This window comes from Rhinatrema bivittatum, chromosome 2, assembly GCF_901001135.1.
Source record: "Rhinatrema bivittatum chromosome 2, aRhiBiv1.1, whole genome shotgun sequence".
In the NCBI taxonomy this organism is placed as follows: domain Eukaryota; kingdom Metazoa; phylum Chordata; class Amphibia; order Gymnophiona; family Rhinatrematidae; genus Rhinatrema; species Rhinatrema bivittatum.
This window is the reverse complement of record NC_042616.1, coordinates 168,664,528-168,686,979: the sequence shown is the minus strand read 5'-3', so window position 1 is coordinate 168,686,979 and position 22,452 is coordinate 168,664,528. Positions and strand designations below refer to the sequence as shown.

The following is a 22,452-nucleotide window of genomic DNA, read 5'->3' as shown; positions in this document are numbered from 1 at the left end:
AACTTTATAGAAACTTTGACAGAAAAGTTTTCCGTACAGGGCTCCATCCTGTGATGTCACCCATATGTGGGGACTAACATCCTGCTGTCCTGTGAGAACACCTGCTTCAGGTAAGCAACATTTGCTAAATCATGATATAGGTATATTATTATTATTATTATTTATTTCTTTTATATACCGACATTCAATCGAGATATCACATCGGTTTCCAGATAACCAAGAGAATAGGGCGTAGTCCGCCCTATTTTACATTATAACATGGTAACCAAAAAACAATTATAACATATTATAACAGTAGTACATGGAACAAAAGGTTATAGGATATAACAAAAGGTTATAGGAATAACATATGTACATGAATGTGTTGTTGATAAAATATATTTAGGATTAGGGACTTGTTGGTAAAGTAATTTAGGAATAAAGGAGGGAGGGGGGTGAGGGAAGGGAGGGGGGAAGGTGGGGTGGGAGGTAGTGGAGTGAGGTAAAGTGGAGTGGAGGTAGGTAAAGTGGAGTGGAGTGGAGGTAGTGGAGTGAGGTAAAGTAATTTAGGAATAAAGGAGGGAGGGGGGAAGGTGGGGTGGGAGGTAGTGGGTGAGGTATATGAGAGATATCTCTAATAAAATTACATATCCAATGTTCAATATACTAAACATCTTTTAATGTCTTCAATCAAATCTTGTAAATAAACACTGACGTTTCCCCTATGTCTTTATATCACGAAGTTTCTCAATACATAGGAGGAAGTGATGGAAATTAAAATCTCCTAAAATTTCATCATCAAACCGCATCACTAATTCGCCAATAAACTGGCATTATTATGCAGTGTATTATCATAGCCCTCCGGTCTCCTTAATATTTGTAGCATAATAGCAAATACACATTTTTTAGTCAAATAAAACCCTTAGTATGCAAAGTCAGTTTTTCTTCTTACTTTCCTATCAGTGGCAACACAGTGCGAGTTAAGAAACGAACTTGTAAATAATATTTATTTGCACATGCACGCACAGAAAGGAATCAGACGCCAAAAAAAAAAAAAAAAAATCGACACCACGTGCTTTTAGCTTCTAAGTTCTCCCCACTCCAGTAAGAATGAATTCTAACTCCGTCCCCTCCGCAACATGCGCCCAAGAATCCAGCGAACCGGCGTGGTATGACGTTATATAGGCAGACATCAGTTCAGGCAGCTCGTCCAATCAGTGCGGGCTCCGCGGAGCAGCCTATCCCCTGCGACGGTAGCCATTACCGCCGACAACTCCTAAGTACTAAATATCTTCCGCCGAAGACAAGAGTGATAACTGAAGCACAACAAAGAAAAGTCCCTCTAAATAAATATTTAATAATAAATACAGTTGATGAGGATCATCATGCTGTGGTATTTGGGCTTTGTTTGGGGGGGGGGGGGGGAGAAGGAGCTTTGGTTTAGCGTCGGGTAATATGGGGCGGTTTGTTTCGTAGAAAATTGGGCGTGGCTACGAGGATAAGGGTTCTATCCCCTCCCTCTCCGTGGTACCGGCTCGCGGAGGGTTGGAGCATTGCTGGCTGGTCGCCGCCGCTGTCGCGTGGCGGTGTCTCTGGGCTCGGTCATGCAGCTGCTGAGCGCACTGGGGGCGGGCGCCGTGGAGCAGGTGCTCGGGGACAGCCTGGCGACGCGCGTGCTGCTGCCCTGCGCCTTCCTCCTTACCCTGGCTTATGTGTCCAAACGCACCTTGCAGCACCTGCAGCCCTCCCAGGCGGTAGGTAGCGGGTATGTGGCAGGGGCGCTGCAGCGCGTGCCGGGACGGGCGGTAGAAAGGTGCATGCTTGGGGCTGCAGCGTTGCAGATTATGAACGTCTTCTGAAGCATTGAGCCTCTCTATCGGGAGTTACGACGTCTCTGTTGTTCTGTGATGATTTTTTTTTTTTTTTTTAATGAACTGATTTTATTTGTGACTGTTTTTGCCCATTTATATTTGATGCTCTGAAGAAGTGGGTGAAATGGAGCACTCCAAAGCTTGGTACTTGATGGTTCTCACTTATATTGTAAGCTCTTCTGGGAGGGGACCTATTCTTCCTGAATACTAATAATACTGTAAGCAGCCTCGAACATGTATTTGGAAAAGTGGGCCAAAAATCCAGTTTACTATTATTATGTTAGATCTATAAAAAGGAATCCCTTTCCACCTCTATAGTAACATGGTAGACAATAGCAGAAGTAACTTAATTTTTGTTCTTTTCATGGTTGGTCAGTCCCTTCAAAGTGGATCGCACTGTAGTTAATTGGGTTACAAACACTTCTGCAAATTTCCAGTGTATGGAGCAGTTAGGATGCTACTTAAAATGATTGCTTTACATCAAGACTGGTGATAGCTCACATGCACAATATAAAAAAATATTCTGTGCAATAATCCATCTGAACTAATTTTTACAAGGTGATGCCGAAGGTCCTCAAAAAAGTTTATTAATAAAACAGTTATTCCGTGAATGCCCGACTGTTCGCCCAATGAAGGGCTGCTTCAGGGACTTTATTTGAAGTTTGTCTCCAGGATTGATCTCCGCCTCCTGATCTCCGCCAAGAAACTTGCCAAAAGACGTTCAAGAAAAAGCTTAAGACATGGCTCTTCAGACGAGCGTTTCCCTGAATAACTGAATGTACACCATCAGTCTCTTTTCACCTCACAACATCATTTATTCATAGTTATTGGTTTGCTGTTCCTTATTTTGCTGCTGTTCATTCTCCTCCTCCACCCCTTCTTTGACTCACTCTGCAGTTGTCTTTCCTAGTTAAAATCTCCCTGTTAATTGTACTTCCAAACTTTTGTTATATGTAAACCGATGCGATATGATTTTCATGAGCAGCGGTATATAAAAGCTTATAAACAACAAATAAATAAGGATTGCGGTAGAGAGTCCATCAAGTGTGAGGAATATTCCAGATGAAATCAAGAAGCTTGAAATTTAATCCTTGATCTAGATGATATTTTATATACTCACTGAGGGAGGAAGAGAGCCAGGTGGTGAGCCAGGGAAAAGGACTCACCAAGACCCAGATGCAGAGATACCCACAACTTGTGATTGAGTGTATAAAACATCATCTAGATCAAGGATTCATTTCAAGCTTCTTGATTTTATTAATAAACCTTTTTGAGGACCTTTTGGCATCTCCTTGTTTACATCCCTCACGGCTTTGTTAGACCGACTTCCTTCATGTGTTTTGGGCCCTTTTAATTTTAACTTATAGTCAAACAACTTTTGCATTTAATCAACATATATGATGGAAAGGAAAATACCTCAGCATAAATGCAAAAGTTGATTGACTATAAGTGAAGTAAAAATTAGAATTTGATGGATTATTGCATGGAACACTTTTTACATTTTGAAGTTTGATTCCCTGTGTATGTTTATTATTCGATAGGTCGAATTATCGTAATTCACAAAAATATCAGTTTTCTCACATCTGAGTATTATAGTTTACAGAAGTTGTAATTTGCAGTTATTTGATGTTTTTAAGTACAAGGCCCTATATTTAATGACTTTTTTTTTCCCCTGGGAATTTCTCAGCAGTGGCATAAGGGGGGGGGGGCAATGCCCCTGGACACCACCGTAAGGGGAGGTGCAGTAGCTCCATCGGGGGGGGGGGGTGAGGCAGCAGGAGAGGCTTCAAAGCCGCCAGTGGAGTCCAGGCAGCTGAAGAGGAAGAGAGGCCACGGGCCGCAGGTGCAGTTCAACCCGCTGGCAACCGAAAACATGGAGAAGCTGCGATCTTCCCTTTTTTCTGTGGAGGCAGGGAAGCAGAAGCTGTGCATGACTGCAGGAAAAGCTGTATGCAGGTGCACACAGCTTCAGTATTCCTGTCCCCAGCTCAAGAAGGCCGGCGGGCTGTGGTGGAACTCAAGAGGAGACAGTGTGTGTCTGTGTGAGAGCTTATGTATTATATAGGCTTACACAGGCACAAATAATGTATCTGAGAGAGCGAGTTTGAGTATGTTAGTGTGTGGGAGCATAGGCATGCATATGAGAGAGTGGCAGCCAGCATGTGAGTGTGTGTGGAGGGGGGGATGCCTCCATGTGAGAAAGAGAGGATGTGAGAGTGGGAGCTTGTGTGTGCAAATAGGAGACTGCATGTGAGAGAGAGCCACTGGTGTAGCCAAGGATGGGCTGTGGGCCATCTGTTTTGGACTTAGACCTACCCAATCAGTGTTGCCCAGTACCTGAGAAAATAAACCCTTTCACAGGGCCGCTGCAGAGGCCTGAGAAAAGGAGGCCATGCCATAGGGCCACCGCAGTATTCATTTTGTGGCAGCCCAAGAAGAGAAGGCCAGGTTGCAGGACTTCCACGGAGCTCATCCTGTGGTGGCCCGAGAATAGGACTCTGCTGCAGGGCTGTCATGGAACTCATCCCAAGAAGAGGAGGCCTTGCAGGAAGGAGGCCCAGAAGAGAGGTAGGGGCCCTGATAAAGTGTGTATGTATGTGTGAGAGATGATGTGGGTGCCTGTGTGTGAGAAGGAGAGCCTGTGTGTGTTTATGAGAATATGATCCTGCACGTAAGATCGAGTGAGAGTCTGTGAGTTTGTGGGAGTGGGAACCTGAGTGTGTGTGAGAGAGCATGTGAGAGTGAAAGTGTGTGTAAGTGAGATTCCCTGTACGTATCCGGATCAGTCCAGACCATGGGTTGAGCTTCCTGTCCAGCAGATGGGAGACAGACCAAAACTGAAAGGGTATCCTATATCAGGACAGAGCCTAGCCTGCAGCCCTTCAGTATTTGTCTGTATCCAGAAGATGTCAGACAGCTCACCCTGCGGTTCCATGTTAGCTTGCCCTTAACCTACGGGGTTCCTTATTTGCTTCTTTTCCTTGTGGGCAAGCTCAAGCAAGTATTGATTGGATTTAATTCTATGTTTAAAAAAAAACAAAACTTTTTTAAATTGTCACTTTCTTTCGACTGTGTTAGGGAGACAGTCTTGTATCCTTCGCTGTTGGGGGTGCCTAGGGGGGCTTGCCCCTTGAATTGTTCAGCCTAGGCTCCCTTCCCGGTGACCCTTTTAATTGGGGCGACACTGGTGGTGCCAGTCACTCCCCCTTAGCCTTCTGCTTTGCCCCGAGACGTTCATCCCTCGGGTGCTTTCTCAGGGACGTTTTATTCCCCTATTATATAAAAAAAAAAAAAGAGAAACTTACATCATTTTATTTGGTGCGATTTCAGAGAGGCAGAAAGGTGGGTTTTTGGGTTTTTTTTACATTTGTTGTCTGTTGGGGAGAGTGCAGGGTTCGATTGCCTGCACTTGTCCCTATGGGCTCCCTGCTCAGCTGTTTTCTGTTTGACTCGCGGCTGTGCTGAACTTTAAATGCTGCGTTCTAATCTCTGCATCGCTTGTGGAGAGCCGGCCTCCCAGCTCTCCCGAGATGGTTTGTGCTCTGGCTGCCTGCTGGGTGGGCAGGGCCCCTTCTCGGCAGCGCTGAAAACTTCAGCCTGGGGACGTGCTCCCCAATGCATGGCCAGGCCGTTCCCAACCCAGCAAACTGCGGGAACGGCGGCCATCTTGGGAATTAGTCCCGATGTCGATTCAGCTTTACAGGGGGCAGAGGAGCTTGACCTGCAGGTTTTACCCCCCCCCCCCCCCCCCCCCCGATTTGAGCCCGGAACGCTCTCAGGGGGATGGCCCGGATCCCCCCTCAGGAAAATCCTCTCGGGCCAGATTTTCCTCTGAATTTGTACTCCTTTTGCACAAATCATATTTGGCTAGCTTGCAAGAGGATGAGGATCCCCCTCTAGGTCCCCCCCTCCCCAAAGATTCCTCGGATGCCTGCACCGCCCCCCCTCCCCTTGCAGTGCCAGATGCGCAGGGCCCTGTCCGGGTGCGGGTGGCACCGGGGGGCCCCTCCCTCCGGATCCGCCACAGCCTCCCACGGACTCCTTCAGGACTCTGAGGATTTTTCTACACAGGGCCCCGCTGCTCGAGAGCGATGATCCCACGAGTACTCTGTCTATTTCAGCGGGAAGAACTGGAGCCACTCATCCCTTTTATTCTACAGGAATTGGGGATTGATGCTCCCCCGGAGGAAACGGTGACGGTCACGATGCCGGCTAACGTGGACCTGGTCCTGGCGGGACTTAGGGCGCTTCCGCGCACGTTTCCCTTTCATCCCATGCATAAGTTACTACTTTTATGGGAATGGGAAGCTCCAGAAACGGGTCTTTGAGTCGGGAGAGCTGTGGATAAGCTCTACCCGCTCCCTGAAGATTGCCTGGACATGCTGAAGATTCCCAAAGTGGATTCTTCTGTCTTTGCGGTCACCAAGCATACCACGAACCCAGTGGTGGGCGCTACAGCTTTGAAGGATGTTCAAGACTGCAAGCTTGAGTTTTTTCTTAAGCGGATCTTTGAGGTCTTACCTTTTAGGGGTCCGGGCAACAATCTGCAGCAGTCTCATGCAGCGGGCAAGTCTTAGGTGGGTTCAGCAATTACTCAGCACCCAGGACCTCCCGTCTGCAGAGGCAGAGCAGGCGGAGCGCTTAGAAGGCGCCATTGTATATGGTGTGGATGCCCTGTATGACTTGCTTCGCGTACAGGCCAAGGCAATGGTTTCAGCTAGATGCCTCCTCTGGCTGCGCAACTGGTCCGCGGACTCTTCTCCAAGGCTCAGCTAGGCACACTTCCTTTTAAGGGCAAGTTGCTTTTTGGAGAGGACCTGGAACAGCTTATTAAATCCTTAGGCGAAAACAAGGTCCATAAGCTGCCGGAGGACCGCCCTAAACAGTTTAAGTCTTTCTTCCCGATGCGTACTTGCTTTCGGGGACAAAGCTGGTAAAACAGGAGGGCGCCCGGTTCCTTTCCAAGAGGAGGCACCTTCAGGTAAGTCATGGCCTCATTTCTTTCGGGGCTGTCGAGCCTTCCGAGATGGTAGTCAGCAACACCTGGCAGCCAAGTCCGCTCCCCAATGAGATCCAGTCGGTCCACTCTTCCACACGAAACTTAGGTGAGCGTCTTTCTCTGTTTTGCGAGGAATGGGCCAAAATCACGTCCGATCACTGGGTCATCGAGATGATAGAAAACGGTTACCTGTTAGAATTTGCAAGGGACCTACCAGATCTTCATCTCGTCTCTCCTTGCGGTCGACTAAAGAGGTCCGCTGTCTGTCAAATCCTAGCCAGGCTCCAGGAACTTGGGATGATAATCCCAGTACCAGTGCAGGAACAAGGCACCGGCCAGTATTCCATTTACTTCGTCATGCCCAAGAAGGACAATGTCTTCCGTCCAATCCTGGACCTCAAACGAGTCAACCGGGCTCTCAGGGTACCCCATTTCCGAATGGAGACCCTGAGGGCGGTGATAGTGGCAGTCCATCCAGGCGAATATCTGGCCTCCCTCGACTTGACTGAGGCTTACCTTCACATACTTCTGATGCTCGCGTCAAATTGGTATCTCCGATTCCACATCCTGGACCAGCACTTCCAGTTCTGGGCTCTACCCTTTGGCCTCGCCACCGCTCCCTGCACTTTACCAAGGTCATGGTGGTAGTGGCGACTGCACTCCACCGAGAAGGAATCCTAATCCACCCTTATCTGGACGACTGGCTCGTGTGGGCCAAGTCATCAGCTCTTGCGGTTGAGCAGTCGACAGGGTCCTTGCTCTCCTCACTTCGCTTGGCTGGATAATCAACTTCCCCCAAAAGCAATCCAGCCCTCCCAGGTCCTGGGAGCTCCCTTCGATATCCGGGTCGGAAAAGTATTTCTCCCGGACGCTCGGGCGCTCAAGCTCACCGATCAAGTACGCAGCTTTATTTCCCTACCGCTTCCCACGGCGTGGGATTACCTGCAGGTTCTGGGGACCATGGCCTCCACTATCGACCTGGTCCCCTGGGCTTTTGCTCATATATGTCCATTACAGAAAGCGTTATCCCACTGGCAGCCAGTTTCCGAGCAGTTCCAGGAGACCTACCTCTCTCCGACACTTTTCTGCGTTCTCTGATTCGGGCGTCTCTCTCAAAACCGTCACTTCTTTCTTGCCAAAGGTTGTTTCCTCCTTTCACGTCAATCAGTCATTGGAACTCCCCGCGTTTTCTCCGGAGGACATAGTGGGGCCCAGTGGCAGTGACCTTCGCCGACTTGTAAAACGTGCTTTACTGCATTACCTTCAGGTTACCAATGACTTCCGGGTCTCGGATCATCTTTTTGTTCTGTGGAGTGATCCAAATAGGGGTAACCAAGCTTCTAAGACTACGATCGCTCGGTGGTTGAAGGAAGCGATTTCTTCAGCCTTTATCTGCAAGGGCCGGGCGGTCCCTGAGGGCTTGAAGGCTCATTCCTTGCGTTCTCAGGCTACTTCATGGGCGGAGTCAATCGGTCTCCCTGCAGGAAATATGCAGGGCAGCTACGTGGAAGTCCCTGCATACTTTTGCTCGACGTTACCGCCTTGATGTACAGGCGCCAGTGTTCGGTTCCTTCGGTTGACAGGTACTTCGAGCGGGACTGTCTCGGTCCCACCCTTTGTAGGGAAGCTTTGGTACATCCCATGGTCTGGACTGAACCGGGTATGTACAGGGAAAGGAAAATTAGTTCTTACCTGTTCATTTTCGTTCAAACTCTTTCCTGTTTTTCCCTTCTTATAGGAGTATTTTTGTGTCTCTGCATGGCTCTCTTGGATTCACATTATAGGCACCGGAAGCATCTTTTACGATGATCTGGGGTAGTCGCGCAAGAGCGATTAGTCACACAGTTCATTCACTTGTTCTATTGTTTGTTTTCACAACTTTAATAGTTATCATGTTACTTGCTTGACCTTATGCCTTTTACTGCTTTGACAATGGTTATACTGAAGGACTGCAGGGGTAGGCTTTGTCCTGATATAGGATACCCTTTCAGTTTTGGTCTGTCTCCATCTGCTGGACAGGAGGCTCAACCCATAGTCTGGACTGATCCGTGGTACTACAGGAACGAAAATTAACAGGTAAGAACAAATTTTCCTGAATGTGTGTGACGAAAGGAGACAGGAGGAGATGTAAGAAACAGAATAAAAGAGACCCCGAGAGAGGAATTAGGAAAAGGTAGACAAGAGGAAAAAAGAGACTGGGACAAACCAATTAGAAAAATAAGATCAGACAAAGGAAAAAAAGATTATTTAGACTTTCAGGGAGTGGAATATGCCATTTTTGAGAACAGGAATGTGTTTCTTATATATTTGAGTTTTGCTTTCCCCCCCCCCCCCCCTTCCCAGTATTCTACTGTTCAGTCTCTGGTTTCTCAGGCTTTCCATTTCAGTTTTGTCTACATGTTTCTATTTTTAATTTGTAGTCCCTCATTCTGTATTAGGTAAGAGTCAATCGAGCTGATGCAATATCGTGTGCTCAGGCCAGCGCACAGGTTAACCTGTGGTTGCATACACATCCATAACCCCTCGTGCGATAAAGGGATAGCACTCATCACATGTAAAGGCCAGGTTGATGAGGCTATTAGCTAGTACCCCTGATGTAAAAAAATAACCGTGCGCCTGAGGTGCTCATTTTAACCCTCAAAAATTAATGCGAGCCCCGTAGCTGCCATTAAGTCTGGAGGCACCCCAAAAACTTACCAGGAAAGCACAAAATATACTGTGGTTCCTCTGACTTAATATTGTCGCAATTTTAAGTAGGAGGAACCACAGAAAGCAGGGACATGAAAAAAAAAGTCTTTTTATGGCGGTCAGGTTAGGAAAACGGATGCTCGTAAAAGTGAGTGTCCGCTTTCCTAACCTGCCCCCTCCCCCCCCCCATGTCAAGGAGGCGCTAGGAATGCACAAATTTCCCCTAGTGCAGGGCTTCCCAATTATGCAGATGTATCTCATGCATATTCATTGTGGATATCCTGAAAACCTGACTGGCTGTGGGGTCCCCAGGACAGGTTTGGGAAGCCCTGTGTCCCAGTACAGCTGCTTGTTTGCTCACTAGGTGGTGTATTAGTATTTTATGGCCTGGTGTAGTGTTTGCGTTGCTGCTGTTTGAGACCTGATTTACTGCTGGTATGGCAAGATTCTAGGTTGTTTGGTTTGTTTTTTTTTGGTTGGAGGTTTGTGTTCATATAGTGCTTGGCAATGGAGGGAGTTCATTTTGCTTTTACTGAAGTGATATCAGAATTTGAATATACTTCTTTTTTTTTTTTTTTTGCATGTCCTAATTCAATTCTGCACCCCTTGCAAATGATTATGAGTTTTGCTGTTTTATTGTAGTTATGATATTCTCTGCAGTTTGAGAAAGGGAATTCATAAAAGAATACATCTGTATTTGTTTTATGTGATTGGATCTGATGTTTCTGTTATGTGTTCTTTGCCTACTTTTTATGATAGTGTGTATTTATAAACTATAAAATAGATTAATAAGACATTTTTAATATTTGTGTTTGAAATAATTTAAAAATTTTAATTAAAATATTTTAAAGCGCCTGATGATTGTTGTGTATTACTTAGAAATCCATTGTGAGATGAACTGTAAGGCAGTGGTTCCCAAACCTGTCCTGGAGGACCCCTAGCCAGTCAGGTTTTCAGGGTATCCACAATGAATATGCATGAGACATTTTGGATGCACACCCTCTTTAGCATGCAAATTTTATCTTGTGCATAATTTATTGTGGATATGCTGAAAATCTGCCTGCCTGGATGTCCTCCAGGACAGGTTTAGGAACCTTTTGCTCTAAGGCATTATTTAATCGATAAGAGTACAACTGTATGCTTACTGCCCACCCATGTTAACCTTGGGGGCCACACAAAACTCAGTTCTGGCTATGGCACTGGGCAGCAGGCTCCTGCCCACGGGGTTACTGCTCATGTACTTGAGTTCAGCCAAAGTGAGGGGAGGAGATGTCTCTTTGTCTTATGGTACTGGGGTGAGGAGTGCAGTGCTGCTGGGCATAGCCTGGGGGGAGGGGAGGGCATAGGCATCGGAATGGGGTAAACCACCAGGGACCTGGTCCCCCATCAAGTTTTCTAGCTGCTGAGGATCTTCAGCGGGTTCACAGACCTCTAATCCTAGTACAGAGAAGCTTTTGCCGCATAGGTTGTTCACCACAGTCTCTTAACTTTTTTTTTTTTTTTTTTGGAGGGGGGGATTGTAGTAGTGTGACTTTCTGTAACCTTAAGCATTAATAAAGGGGTGCACAAATGCATTGGTCCCCTGGGTGCCTGAGACCCTCGCTGCACCACTGTCTCCCATTTTTGTTTGTCATAATATACTGACAAATTCCCAGGGAAAAAAAATAAAAATTGAAAACAAAGATCCTAACCTAGGATATTGGCTGTTTATCCAAGTCTGTTTTGGTGTTTCCTGTTTAGTTCTGTCTGAGTGCCCTATTTCTCTAGTCCCATACTTAAGCCAACCCACCCATTGCCTCTTACTCAGTGTTTCAGCACTGATGGCTGGTTGATGTATATCTGGATTTTCAGCAGTCAGGGGATAGGACATCCTATTGTGAATTGATCAATGGTTGAAAGACAGGAAACAGAGTAAGACTAAATGCTTACTTTTACCAATGGAAAGATGTAAATAGTGGAGTGCTCCACGGATTTGTAGTGGCTGCAATCTTGTTTGATTTATACGTTGAGTGAGCTGATCAAGTTTGGAGATGACACAAAATTACGGTATTCAGAGTAATTAAAACAAGTGGCTTGTGAGAAATTGCAAGAGAGCCTTGCCAGACTGGGGAGCTGGGCCTATAAATGGCAGATGAAACTTATTGTGGACAAGTGCAAAGGGATGCGCACAGGGAAAAATAATTCCAGCCATAGGTACTTGACGCTGGTGCTGTATTAGGAATGATAACCCGCTCTGAAAAGGATCTGGTTTCCTTGTGGGCAATACGTTGGTGTGAGGTGGAGGTTAAATAAGCAAAAAGAATAATTTTGGAAAGGAATGGAAAATATCACAATGCCTTTGTGATGCATGTGCAGCCATATCTGTTCCTTATTAACTTGCTCTATATAACAGAGGTTTGTAAAATCATCAATCATAACCCTCAGTCTCTTCTCCAAGGAAAAATAAAATAAATGCCCTAACCTGTTAAGTCTTCTTTCATAAAGGAACCTGTTTCATTGCCTTTACCAGTTTTGTGGCTGTTCTCTATACTTTTTTCTAGGTTCCCTGTACCTTTTTTGAGGTGCGGCAACTGGAACTGCAAATAATTTGCAAGTTATTTACTCTCTCACTTAGTACTAGGACTAGAGGACATACCATGGAGTTAGTGGGTGGGTAGCAGATTAAAAACTATTTTGAGGGCTTTTTTTTTTTTTTTTTCAGTCAGACAAGGAAGTGCGTGTGTGTATATATACTCTCCCACTTTTATTCAGTATATATGGTGATTATTATTCTTTTTTTAATCCCAGAAGCTCTGGAAGAATGGGACAACAAAAATCAGTGGCATAACATGACAAACATTCAGTCTGCTGCTGAATATAATATTCCTGGTGTCTGAGAAAAGAGATCTAGAAGAAATTGACAGATTGGATAAACTCTAAGGATTATGGAAAGAGCTTGAACACCAGTAAGATGAAAATCCATTACAAATCAGCAAAAAAAGCAATAGAAATATCTCTTGAATGTAGGCAGAATAAATAATAAAATCTAGGTGGTAGTTGTATCACAAAAATAATGGAAAATGTTTAGCAAGTGAAAAGAACTGGGAGAGAAGATTTAATGCCACAGAAAAGGCTTCTAAGAAACCTTGTGGGGAGGAGATTTTGAGCCTTGGAAAGCCTGGGTTTTGGCTGAAGGCTTGTCTTGATTTTGGATGAAAGGATGCTTATTTCCCATGCTAACGGTTCATTTTGCTTTGGGGGAAAATTGAGCTGCCCAATGCAACATTAATATGGCTGCACTCTTTAACATGGTCTTGTAAACTTACTTGGGATCCTATTTTTTTAACATTTGCATTGAAACGAGTAGATTATGCATATTAGTACATAGACCCCCCCCCTTCCTTTAAACTTATATGGATTCAGCAATAATAGTGTTTGTTGCTGATTAGTATGTTGAATTATATAATTTTATTTGACTGCCTCTTCAGCCTGTTAATTCTGGTAAAGAAATAAGATGAACCAGTGCCTCGTGCATTGGTTAGCGAGTCTGATGGCATTGGACTTCCTATAGTATTGTTAGATTAAATATCACTTTGCCAAATCTAAGTTTGGTTTTGTAAATTGTGGATATTTTGTAGGGTGGTTTTTTTTTTTGTTTTACATTTGCTTTGTGTACCATTATAGGATATTTTTCCTGAATGAATCAAAATAGGTTTTTTATTAATTTAGTTTTTGAGGATGAGTGACAGTAAGTGTCTCCTTACCTCAGGGTGTAAGGTCGGTTTTACACTGAAATACAGCTGCCAACAGACCAGAGAGTAAAGCCCCAACTCTCTTTCCAAGTAAGGAAAGGAACACACAATAACCCCCTTGCTCAGTTCTAAAGCAGGAGCTGCACCTCACAGCGAGTTATGTTAGTATATATGACACAGGTTCACAAAGGGTGACCAAGCCTGCTCTTCTCTTACTCTTCCAGTTAATGACAACAGAGAGCATATTCATCACTTGTATCTGCAACTTTTTTTGACCCGCATACCTAATGCAGGAAGGTTGTGGTCCCTGCCAGAATGGCACACCATCCTGAAAGCAACTTTTGGGTCAAAGCTCTATGAATGAGGCCTAACACCAAGCCACACTCCCAGAAGGAAGAGCTTTAGATCAGCTGGTAATGTTGCCTTCCCCATTTTATATATTACATCAATAACATTCTCCTAGCATGAGCACAATTTAGGGCAAAGGTTCAAAATGTGGTGATATACCCACATGGATAAGCCCGCACCTATCAAATCAGAGTCTGGTATAACTTTATATTGCTGACTTAAAATATTACCTGAAACGGAGCACTTTTAGAAAACTGTGAACATCTCCAACCATTCCTCCTCTGAAATACCCACCAGAGGTTCCTCCTGTCAGTCATGTTTTCAGGATATCCAGAATGAATATGCATGAGAGATTTGCATGTACTGCATCCATTGCATCAAGATCCATCTCATTTATATTCATTATGGGATATCCTGAAAACCTGAGCGGTAGGTTGGTCCCCCAGGTCAGGTTTGGGAAAATTGCCTTAGTCCATGAAAAATTCAGTGACCAACATAGACTAGAGTAAAAAGTGAAATGCTGAAATGTGGCCTAAAGCAGACACACATAAGAAACGAAATTTGCAAGAAGTCCAAGTATTTTATTTTATGGGGCCTGGCAGTTTCCTCCTGCTGCTTTGGACTCCAGCTCAGTCAGAACCAGTGCTTCGATCTGGTGCCAAGTACCCAAAGATATATATATTTTTTTCTGTATCCTCTTATCAGAAGCCATGCACCAGAACTACTTCTGGAACCATGCACTCATAGGACTTAAATCCAGTGCGATGACTGGGAGCTACCCCCCCCCCCCCCCACACATACACAAAGAACTATTAACTCTATTAAAGGTGTATATCACAAGCCATGCTCCTTCTTTTTTTTTTAATTTCTGTTTGTGGTTTAAAAATAACTGGCTGTCTGATAGCAGTTGTAAAGAAAAAAAGTTTACCAAAGGACAACAGAGACAATGTATTTCTCATAATCAAAAGCCTTTATTTCTTATGCGCATAAGGAAGTCAGCTCCTAAGCCTGAGAGACTGACTTGGTTAGATATTCAATTGGTTAGCCTTAAATACAGTTTTGCCCTAGTAATTAAAACAACACTCCTTTTGATTTAAGGTCACAAGGTGAAAAAAAACATTTGCTTACATCTGACTTTCCAAAGAGTCCTGGGAAACTAACTAACCTTGATTTTATAACTCTTCATTGTGTTGCCTAAAAATACAAAGAGATACATGTGTTTTTTCTGTTATCTAAGTGTGAGACAGCTTCAGAGACAGTTTCAAGACCGAGCAAGGCCTCCTGGAACCCTTTTGGTAAATTTCCACTAAACAGATGGCCCTAATAAATTTTATTATCACACAGTCCATTTGTACTTGTAATGGATTTGGCCTAAACGACCCTTTACTAAGTCCTAAGAAGGAACAGTGCCTGACTATCTCACATGCTCTTGAATTATCAGGCTCTGGAGAGTTGTATAGCTTTAAAGAAAAATAGTGTGACAAGCACATGAATAGCATGTTATATATTTTTTTTCTGAATTTTTGTGTTAACCATCTTATTTTCATAAGCTATTTATTTAGATTTTTATATTCTGCTTTTCAGCATGGAGGTTTCTTTTTTTTATATAAAAAAAAAATATTGTAAAATATATATGTACCAGGAATTTAAACATGATTGAAAACTGGTCTCTGTGAATGAGTCATCCAGTGTTTCAGGCAGGGCTGCTTTTTCGCAGATGACTCCACACGGATGTGTGAGTAGCATTGGTTTGGAATGCATGGAGAAATTACTGCTTACCTGATAATTTCCTTTCCTTTAGTTATGGGCAGGTCCGTCCCAACAAATTGGTTGTGCACTTCTGCCAGCAGATGGAGACAGAGTAACATAGAAATGACGGCAGAAGAAGACCAATAGGCCCATCCAGTCTGCCCAGCAAGCTTTCACACTTATTTTCTCATACTTATCTGTTACTTCGATCGCTGAGTTCAGGGTCCTTATTGGTATCTTTTTTTTATTCTATTTTCCTTCCACCCCTGCCATTGATGCAGAGAGCAGTGTTGGAGCTGTATCAAAGGAAGTATAAGGCTTAATGTTTGAGGGTAGTAACTGTCGTATCGAGCAAGTTACCCTGATGTTTCTATACTCATACTGCTCAAATCAATGCCTTGTTAGATGTTGGCTGGATGTAAATCCTATGTCTTCATTCCCCCTGTCGTTGAAGCAGTGAGCTGTGCTGGATATGCTTTCCAAGTGAAGTTTCTGGCTTAATTTGTTAGGGGTAGTAACCGCTGCAACAAGCAAGCTACTGCCACGCTTCTTTGTTTACCCAGACTGTGCAATTCAGTCCTTTGTCTAAATATAAATTCTCCTTTCTTCATTCCCCTGCCGTTAAAGCAGTGAGCTGCGCTGGATATGCTTTCCAAGTGAAGTAACAGGCTTAAATTTGTTCGGGGTAGTAACCGCCGCAACAAGCAAGCTACCCCCACGCTTATTTGTTTACCCAGACTGTGCTACCTTGTTGGTTGTTGCCTGAATGCAAATCCTCTTTTCTACATGTCCTCTTGCTGTTGAAGCATAGAGCAATGTTGGAGTCTCATTAACCATGTGAATGTTTATTGAATAAGGGTATTAATCACCAGGTAGTAGCCGTCATTCCTGCAAGCCACCCCCATACCTCTTCTCTTCATTCCCATCCTCCAGGCTTTATGGATCCACAGTGTTTATCCCATGCCCCTTTGAAATCCTTCACAGTTTTGGTCTTCACCACTTCCTCTGGAAGGGCGTATCAGGCATCCACCATCCTCTCCGGGAAGAAATACTTCCTGACATTGGTTCTGAGTCTTCCTCCCTGGAGTTTTAAATCGTGACCCTCCTGGTTCTGCTGATTTTTTTTTTTTTTGATTTTTTTTTTTTCCCCAACGGAAAAGGTTTGTTGTTGACTTTGGCTCATTAAAATCTTTCAAGTATCTGAACGTCTGTATCATATCACCCCTGCTCCTCCTTTCCTCCAGGGTGTACATATTTGGATTCTTCAGTCTCTCCTCATAAGTCATTCGATGAAGACCATCCACCATTTTGGTCGCCCTTCTCTGGACCACCTCCATCCTGTCTCTGTCCCTTCGGACTCTGTCCCTCCAGAACTGAGCACAGTACTCCCAGGTGAGGCCTCACCAAGGACCTGTACAAGGGGATAATCACTTCTCTTTTCTTACTCGATATTCCTCTCTCTATGCAGCCCAGCATTCTTCTGGCTTTAGCTAGCGCCTTATCACATTGTTTCACCAACTTCAGGTTGTTAGACACTATCACCCCCCGGTCTCTCTCCTGCTCCGTGCACATCAGCCCTTCACCCCCCATTGAATACAATTATTTTGGATTTCCACAGCCCATATGCATGACTCTGTACTTCTTGGCATTGAATCTTAGCTTCCATATCTTCAGCCAGTCTTCAAACTTCCTTAAATCCAGTCTCATTCTCTCCACTCCTTCCAGCATGTCCAATCTGTTGCAGATCTTAGTATCATCCGCAAATAGACAAACCTTACCTTCTATCCCATCTGCAATGTCTCTCACAAAGATATTGAACAGGACTGGTCCCAACACCGACCCTTGCGGCACTCCGCTCATCACCGCTCTCTCTTTAGCGTAAGTTACATTTACCATAACACATTGTCTTCTGTCCTTCAACCAGTTTGCTATCCAGGCCACCACCTTGGCACTCACACCCAAGCTTCTTGTTTTATTCACAAGCCTCCTGTGCTGGACCGTATCAAAAGCTTTGCTTAAATCCAAGTAGATGACATCGAGCGTTCTTCCTCGATCCAATTCCTTAGTCACCCAAACAAAAAAGTGAATCAGATTTGTCTGACAGGACCTTCCTTTGGTGAAATCATGCTGCCTCTGGTCCATCAATTCTGCTGCTTGTAGATAGCCTCACCTGCTTAAGGAAAGAATAGTGAACTAACAGGCCTGTAGTTTCCAGCCTCCTCTCTGCTCCTGCTCTTGTGAAGCGGGACCACCGTCGCTCTTCTCCAATCACTCGGCACCACTCCCGTTTCCAGGGAACTATTGAACAGGTCACACAGCGGAGCTGCCAGCACATCTCTGAGCTCCCTCCGTATCCTGGGATGAACCTCATCAGGCCTCATGGCTTTGTCCACCTTCAGTTTTCCTAGCTCTTTTCATCCATTCCGCTCCCCTCCAGTTTCTTGTTAACTAGCATCTGTCCTTCTCCGGGGTCTTCTTTAGTGAATACCGAACTGAAGTATTCGTTTAATATTTCTGCCATTTCTTCATCTGTCTCCACCCATTGATCCTTTTTCACCTTTCAATTTCAGTATACCACTTTGGACTTTTCTCCTTTCACTGATGTGTCTGAAAAATGTTTTGTCACCTCGCTTTACCTCTTTGGCAGTCCTTTCTTCCGCTTGACTTTTCGCTTTCTTAATTGCTTTCTTCGCCTCCCTCAGTTCCACCAGATATTCTTCCTTGTGCTCCTCTTTGGGATTCTTTATATCTCTTGAACACTGTTCTTTTAGCTTTAATTTTGTCTGCCACCTCCTTTGAGAAGCAAATAGGTTTCATTTTTCTCTTGCTTTTCTTTACTTTTCTAACACACAGATTAGTTGCCTTGGTAATTGCTCCTTTTAGTTTGGTCCACTATTGTTCCACATCTCTCTTGTTCTCACAGCCTTCTAGTTCTTCCTCCAGGTACTTCCCCATTTCATCAAAGTCCGTGTTTTTGAACTGCAAAACTCGGGTCTTCATACTACTTCTCCGTGTCCTATTTGTAATATGAAATAATACCGTATGATTCCTGGTGCTGAGGTGGGCACCTACCTGGACATTAGAGACACTACCTCCATTAGTGAGAACTAAATCGAGTATAGCTCCCTCCCTCGTGGGTTCCATTACCATTTGTTTGAACAGAGCCCCTTGCAGGGCATCCACGATCTCTCTACTAGTGTTAGATTCTGCAGAAGGGATTCTCCAGTCTACATCCGGCAAATTAAAATCTCCAACCATCACCACTTCTCCCTTCTTTCCCATCTTTTGGATGTCTTCAACCAGAACTTTGTCAAGCTCTTCCATTTGATTTGGAGGCCTGTAAACTACTCCAATAAAAACGGATGCCCCATCTTTTTTTTTAAGTCTGCCCATAGTGTTTCTTCTTTGCCCCATCTTCCTTGCAACTCAGATGCTTGGATATTGTTTCTGACATAAAGAGCCACTCCTACCGCTTTTCCTGTCCTCTGTCCTTCCTTAATAAGGTATTGCCGTATCCCAGTCATGAGATTCCGTAAACCACGTCTCCGTGACAGCAACAACGTCCAAGTCTACCTCCACCTCCACCATTAGGGCTTGCAGATCTGGGATTTTATTGCCCAAATTACGAGCATTTGTCCTCCTAGCTTTCCAGCTTTTCTCGTTCAGGTTACTGCTTTTCTTGGACTCCTTTTGTGACTTATTTAGTTATGTTTTGTTATCCACTTCACAATGTCACTGCCATATAGTCCCACCCTGACATCCTGCCAGGCTTATCTGGATAAGCCAAACTGTGGATAAAACTGATTATACATGAACATTATTAAGTCAATCATTCATCTTTCTCAATCAACTGGAACTCTGAACTCAGGCAAAAGAAGGGACATATCCAGCAAACTAAGGGCTAGAGAAGCCTTTATTTTAAATGAAGGACAGGAATCATATGCTGCACAGCTCACTCGAAGAGAGACTAACCACAAATTCAAACATTGGCAGCTGAGGGTGGGTCTGGGATTGACCTGCCCTTATTAAAGGCACGGAAATTATCAGGTAAATAGTACTTTCTCCTTCCTTAGCGTTCGGGCAGGTCAGTCCCAATGAGTGGGATGTACCAAAGCTAATCTCTAAAGGGTGAGAGGCTGCCAGTGGTCCAGTCAATACTGCCCGTGCAAACGCTGTGTCTTCTCTAGTCCTAACATCCAAGCGGTAATGCTTGGAAAAGGTGTGCATAGATGACCATATCACCACTCAGCAAATTTCAGCAGGCGACAACAAACTAAGTTCCGCCCACAATACCACCTGAGCCCTCATGGAATGTAGTCTAACCTGCTTCGGTAAGGCTACCTCAGCAGCCACATAGGCTGCCATAATGACGCCCTTAAGCCAGTGGGCAGTCGTTGCCTGCATTGCCGGTGCACTGCTTACCTCCACCATGATCACCACCTGGTTTGCTCCAAACTTCCAAACAGCTTTAGTCATCTCCAAGTACCGCAGTAAATGACGCTTGACTTTCCAAGGAACACAAAAGACTGTACTCCCCTTCATCTCTGTCCCTGTCCAAGGCGGGCAGAGAAATGGACTGGTTCAAATGAAACACTGAAACCACCTTGGGCAAAAAAGGAGGGCTCAGACCAAAGTTGAACCACACTCTGAGTCATTCAGAGAAAAAAGTCTCACGACAGAGCCTGCAGTTCAGGGACATGACGTACAGAACAGATTGCTACCAGAAAAACTGTCTTCAAGGAAAGAGTACGAACGGTCAAAATCAGATCTGCCAAAGTTAAAGTCCCACAGTGGCACTGGAAGCTGCAACGGGGGGTGAAGATGCTTAGTTCCCCACAAGAACTGAGACACGTCTGGATGGGAAGACAAAGGTCCTTCATTGTTCTCCCCCTAAAACAAGCCAGGGCTACAATTTGAATCTCCAAGGTGTTAAGGGGCAAGCCATGCTGTAAAAATTCCAAAATCAAAGAAATATCCACCTTGAGCGGTTGAACACCTCTTCCAAAACACCAGGCCTCAAACGACCCTCCAAACTCTAACATAGGCTAGAGAAGTAGAAAATTTCCAGGCCTGAAGAAGAGTGGAAATTACTGCAGGTGAAAAACCCCACTTCAACAACCGAGCCCTTTCAATGGCCAGACCACAAGTCAGAATCGACCCAGATCCTCATGCTGAATGGGGCCCTGACAATAATAGATTCATCCAAGACTGTAGCAGGAGGGGACTGCACACCGTAAGGCTCTGGAGATAAGCATACCATGGCCTTTGAGCCCAGGTCCGGAGTCACTAAAAGGACGGAGTTGATTTGACTTGCAATCTTCTGGACCAACCTGCATATCTGAGGCCAGGACATACAGAAGGGCACCACATGACCACTTCTGAACAAGAGTGTCTATGCCCATCTCTTCTGGGTCCTGCCTGTGACTGAAAAAGCGTGGAACCTTTGCATTGTTGAAGGTTGCAAACAGGTAGATCTGGTAGGTCCCTGTGGTTTTAGCAGGAGCTGAAAAGTCTTGTCTGTCAGCTCCCATTCTCCTGGGTCCAAGTTTTTTCCTGTTGAGGAAATTGGAAAAGGACGATGTTGGAGCCAGCAGTGTGAAAGGCAGATATGCTTAGTCAGTGCTGCTCTGCGGTTCGCCGAGCAGCTAGGCATGCCAAGCAAACCACTCGTGCCTCCAGTTTGGTGTTCCACTGCCACTCTGCCACATTCCAATGCCCTTGCACCACCAACTCCTGACAGTAAACATCCCCCAGTTCCAGAGGCTTCCATCTGTTGAGTACCAACCAATCCAGCGTCATCAGGGAAATTCCTTTCCTGAGATGGTCCAACTGGAAACTCACCTCAAACAGGAGGAACAACTTCACCACATTGTTCTTCAACTGTGGACTCCATTGGAAGAGTAATGTGCGGTGAAGATGGTGCATAAGTGCCCTTGCCCAGGGAACCACTTCCAATGCGACAGCCATCATCCCCAGGACCTACAGATAAGACCCCTACAGTCAGATGAACTGAGATCTGCAGGGATTGAACTTAGAGCATTAGCGTGTGGATCTGAGCCTCTGGCAGAAATACTTTTCCCCGCCTTGTATCAAATCGAACCTCTAGTTACTTCAGGGTCTGAGACAGCTGCAAATTGCTCTTTTTGAACAGATTCATCACAGGGCCTAGTCCATGTGGGAAGTGTGAAGACACTCTCTTCCAAGGTCTTGGCTTGAAATAAACCAACCAGATAGGGGTGAACTAGAATGCTCTCTGTGCGGAGAGCCGCTGCTACCACCCCCATGACCTAGGAAAAAGGTCCTGGATGCTATGGCTAGCCCGAAAAGGCAAGGCCTGAAACTGGTAATGACAATCCAGAATAGCAAATTGTGGGAACCACTGATGTTCCCAATAGATGGGAATATGCAGATTCACCTCAATCAGATCCAGAGACATAATGTATTGCCATCATGACAGAGCGCACCATTTTCACCATGGAATGCATGACTTGTAAATGTCAGTTGGCACCCTTGAGCCAACTGACATTTGGCTCAAGGGTGCAAACTGATCCTTCCTTCTTGGGCATGACAAAGTAAATGGAATAACAACCTGTGATTTAGGAACAGGAATCACCGCTTTCAGGTTTAACAGCTGTTATAATATCACGTCCACTTCTGAAAGGAGTTACGTGGAGAGACACTGAAGGCATCCAGAGGAATGCAAAGAAATTCTAGAGCATACCTGTCCCGAATAACTCAGAGAACACATTGATCCAAAGTAGTCAGGACCCACCTGTGATAAAGACTGGAAAGACACCAAGTAACTCCTGAACCAACAAATGAGCCCACAACTTTTATTGGAGTCCACATCCTTTCGAGGTCCTCAGGGATGAAAGGAATGGGACCTCTGGAAAGAACTTCTATAAAGCCGAAAACACATCAAAGGCTTTGCTTTAAGATAGCCTCAATCCTTTTATCCTGAGTATCCTTCAGTGCTACACCTCCCTCTACCAGGATGGTGGTATGTTTTTCTTGACAGAACACACCAAGGTATACACCCTAGAGAAACGCAACTGCTCTCTGGCCTGCAGATCCAAAGGGTATAAAC

At 44.9% G+C, this 22,452-nt stretch overlaps 1 protein-coding gene across 2 annotated transcripts in view; it reads left to right on the top strand.

Moving 5' to 3' along the window:
• The first annotated feature begins 1,497 nt into the window (after positions 1-1,497).
• The window catches only part of LOC115084243 (lanosterol 14-alpha demethylase), a 64,492-nt gene continuing 43,537 nt past the window's right edge, over positions 1,498-22,452 (top strand). The window contains exon 1 of one of the 2 annotated variants that reach the window (XM_029588848.1): positions 1,498-1,733. In XM_029588848.1, coding sequence (XP_029444708.1) covers positions 1,584-1,733 — 150 coding nt within the window. In that variant the 5' untranslated portion in view covers positions 1,498-1,583. Of the gene's footprint in view, positions 1,734-12,463; positions 12,483-22,452 lie in introns of those variants that run through there. The other variant, XM_029588849.1, reaches the window with a different exon arrangement.